Source organism: Limulus polyphemus, unplaced genomic scaffold, assembly GCF_000517525.1.
Source record: "Limulus polyphemus unplaced genomic scaffold, Limulus_polyphemus-2.1.2 Scaffold939, whole genome shotgun sequence".
In the NCBI taxonomy this organism is placed as follows: domain Eukaryota; kingdom Metazoa; phylum Arthropoda; class Merostomata; order Xiphosura; family Limulidae; genus Limulus; species Limulus polyphemus.
The window spans coordinates 179,452-181,875 of NW_013666549.1; the positions used below are offsets into that span (position 1 = coordinate 179,452).

Below are 2,424 nucleotides of genomic sequence, written 5' to 3' on the forward strand. Positions count from 1 at the left end.
ATCAATTCATGTGAATATGACTGAAATTTTTCATTTTGTCTGAAAAGGTGGTGTCTATTTACTTGTGACCACGCTGTGTATACTAAACTTCTATGTGGTTTTATAGGCCTTTTTAAGAAAAAACAAAAACAAGATGCTCTCTCCTGAATCAAGTGATCTATGTACAATCGTTACTTCCAAAAACCAAACTTGTCAAGCACTCATCATCCTCTCCAAAGCTTTGTATAGAGAACTAATCAAAAATATCTGTCTTCATCATTACTGCAATAGTGGAACAGAGTGAAGGAAAATAACTTTGTTTTGGAAAAGTTTTAACCATTCTCTCTGGTGAAAATTAACTGGAGGAAAAGTTTATGTTTCATCAGTGTGACTGTGGCTTCATTCAGGTTATGTCTTGATGGCCAAAGAGGCAGGGGAACAGTGAAGATGCTAGAGAATCAATTCTGTACTCACTGCCCCTTTCTGCTGTGGGCTACACTGCCAAAAGCTCAACACATTCAAGACATTGCAGCAATGGGCATTATACCCAAATATCAGTACCAGACAATCTCAATGACACCCACTGAGAGCATAGGACACTGCCACTCAGTTGACCATAAAAAGACACCCTAGGGCCTCCAGTCTAGAGGAATTCAAGGCCAAAGTGGTGTCTTGTAGTAACCCAAGCAACACTAAATTCTCAGAATCCTTCTCCTCCCTTTCACCTGTTGCAAGATGAAAAACACAGGGATGGATGTTTGGATCTCAGAAGAGGTAAACTGTGATGTCCCTTGATCAGGTACAGGAATTCACATTGAGGGGTTGTTCATAAGAATGACCAATATTTTAGTCATATAAACTTGGCAATTATTAATTTAAAATTCATAAAGGTTTCTCTCATGATAAAAAGACGTGTAGGGTAAAAAAAGAGAAAAGTCTTTGGTAAATCACATTCAAAGAAACCCACTGAAACTCTAGAACTATTGACAGATCCATCCTTCAAAAGTACTAAGGTTTTATTTTATTTTATTAATGTAAATTATTAAAAATTTATCATATATTCCCAAAATAAAAACAAATAAACTATGCAGTATCAAAAACATTTTTTTAAACTGTAGCATTAAAAATCAGGAAAGCCTATAAGAAACATTGTAGTGATTTATTTATTTTCTATGTAGGCACAAATAAGGCTTAAAATAGAACTTTAAATCAAAATAACAAAAGCCAATTACTATACAAATTACATTACCTGAAATACGTTTGGCAATGTAGTAATATAATGCTGCCTCTGTAACTCGTTGGTTTTTTGAAGTTGATTGGCATACTCCGTTTTACAGTCTTCACAGGCTTGATTTTTCATCACAGAAAGTGTCCTTGCCTACGATATAAACTTTAAAAAGTTAATGGGTGAAACTTACAACAAAGGGCTTAATGTAGCAAGAGCAAAAAACTAGGAAATCATGAACTTGAAAAGGAAAGACAATATACCAAGATGAATTTACAGTGTGAATTATTTTTTTTTTTTTAGATTTTATCTGTTTATTTAAATATAAACAGTTTATTATTATCTAATACAAAATCAAAAAACAGAATACTAGTATAAAAAAAAAAATTTTCAGAGTCAAACATCATTTGCTCATTTCAGAAATTAAGAAACAAAATGAAGACAATGATTGAACAATATCATATTTGTGCAAAATAACCGTTTCAAACTCAAAAATTAGAAAGATATGCTAACAATTTTTTTTTTTTTTAGTTTACATTCTAAGAACCACTAGGAGATAAAATATTAAATACAGCATGAAGGCCTTTACTGGTTTGATTTTGTATATATATCTATCTACACATTAAAAGCAGTAATCTGTCTGTCTCTCTTGCGTCTGGACATGATAATTTGTTGTGATGAAATAGCTGAACCTTTGTTGTACATCTATCTATATCAGTATATATATACCTTTAAAGCAGAGTTGTCCACCAGTCTATTTGTTTTTATGGCATCACATTTTGTTATGAATTAGCTACCCAATTCTGATGGAATCTGTGAAAGGAACACAGTAAACTCCCAAAGAACAAGGTTAAATGGATGAGTAATCAAACAAATGGTTTGAGTTTAGCAGCAAGTTTAGTTTTTAGAACATGAAGCCATGTTTCAACAAAAAAGTATGTTTACTGATTGCCACGTGTAGCACAAGGACACTTGCCGATCATCTACATTCAATCTTGACCCGTATGGCAAATCACACGCATCCTATCACTACCTCCATGAAGCCAATAAAATAAATCCTGTGTAATGTGTGGGAAGATTTACTAGTGTGTGTATATATATATATATATATATATATATATATATACATATATATATATACTATATATACTAAGAATAAATAGTATATATATTAATACTAATAAAGTTAAGAATGTAACCTAGTACGGTCCTTTTAACTT

General features: G+C 32.1%; 1 protein-coding gene across 5 annotated transcripts in view; it reads right to left on the bottom strand.

Moving 5' to 3' along the window:
- The window catches only part of LOC106461347 (formin-binding protein 1 homolog), a 32,466-nt gene that overhangs the window by 20,145 nt on the left and 9,897 nt on the right, over positions 1–2,424 (bottom strand). For all 5 annotated transcript variants that reach the window (XR_002610965.1, XM_022388239.1, XM_022388238.1 and 2 more), the window contains exon 4: positions 1,229–1,357. Coding sequence is in view for 4 of the 5 variants with exons in the window: in XM_022388239.1 (XP_022243947.1) it covers positions 1,229–1,357 (129 nt within the window). In the remaining variant the exon portion in view is untranslated. The remainder of the gene's footprint in view (positions 1–1,228; positions 1,358–2,424) is intronic.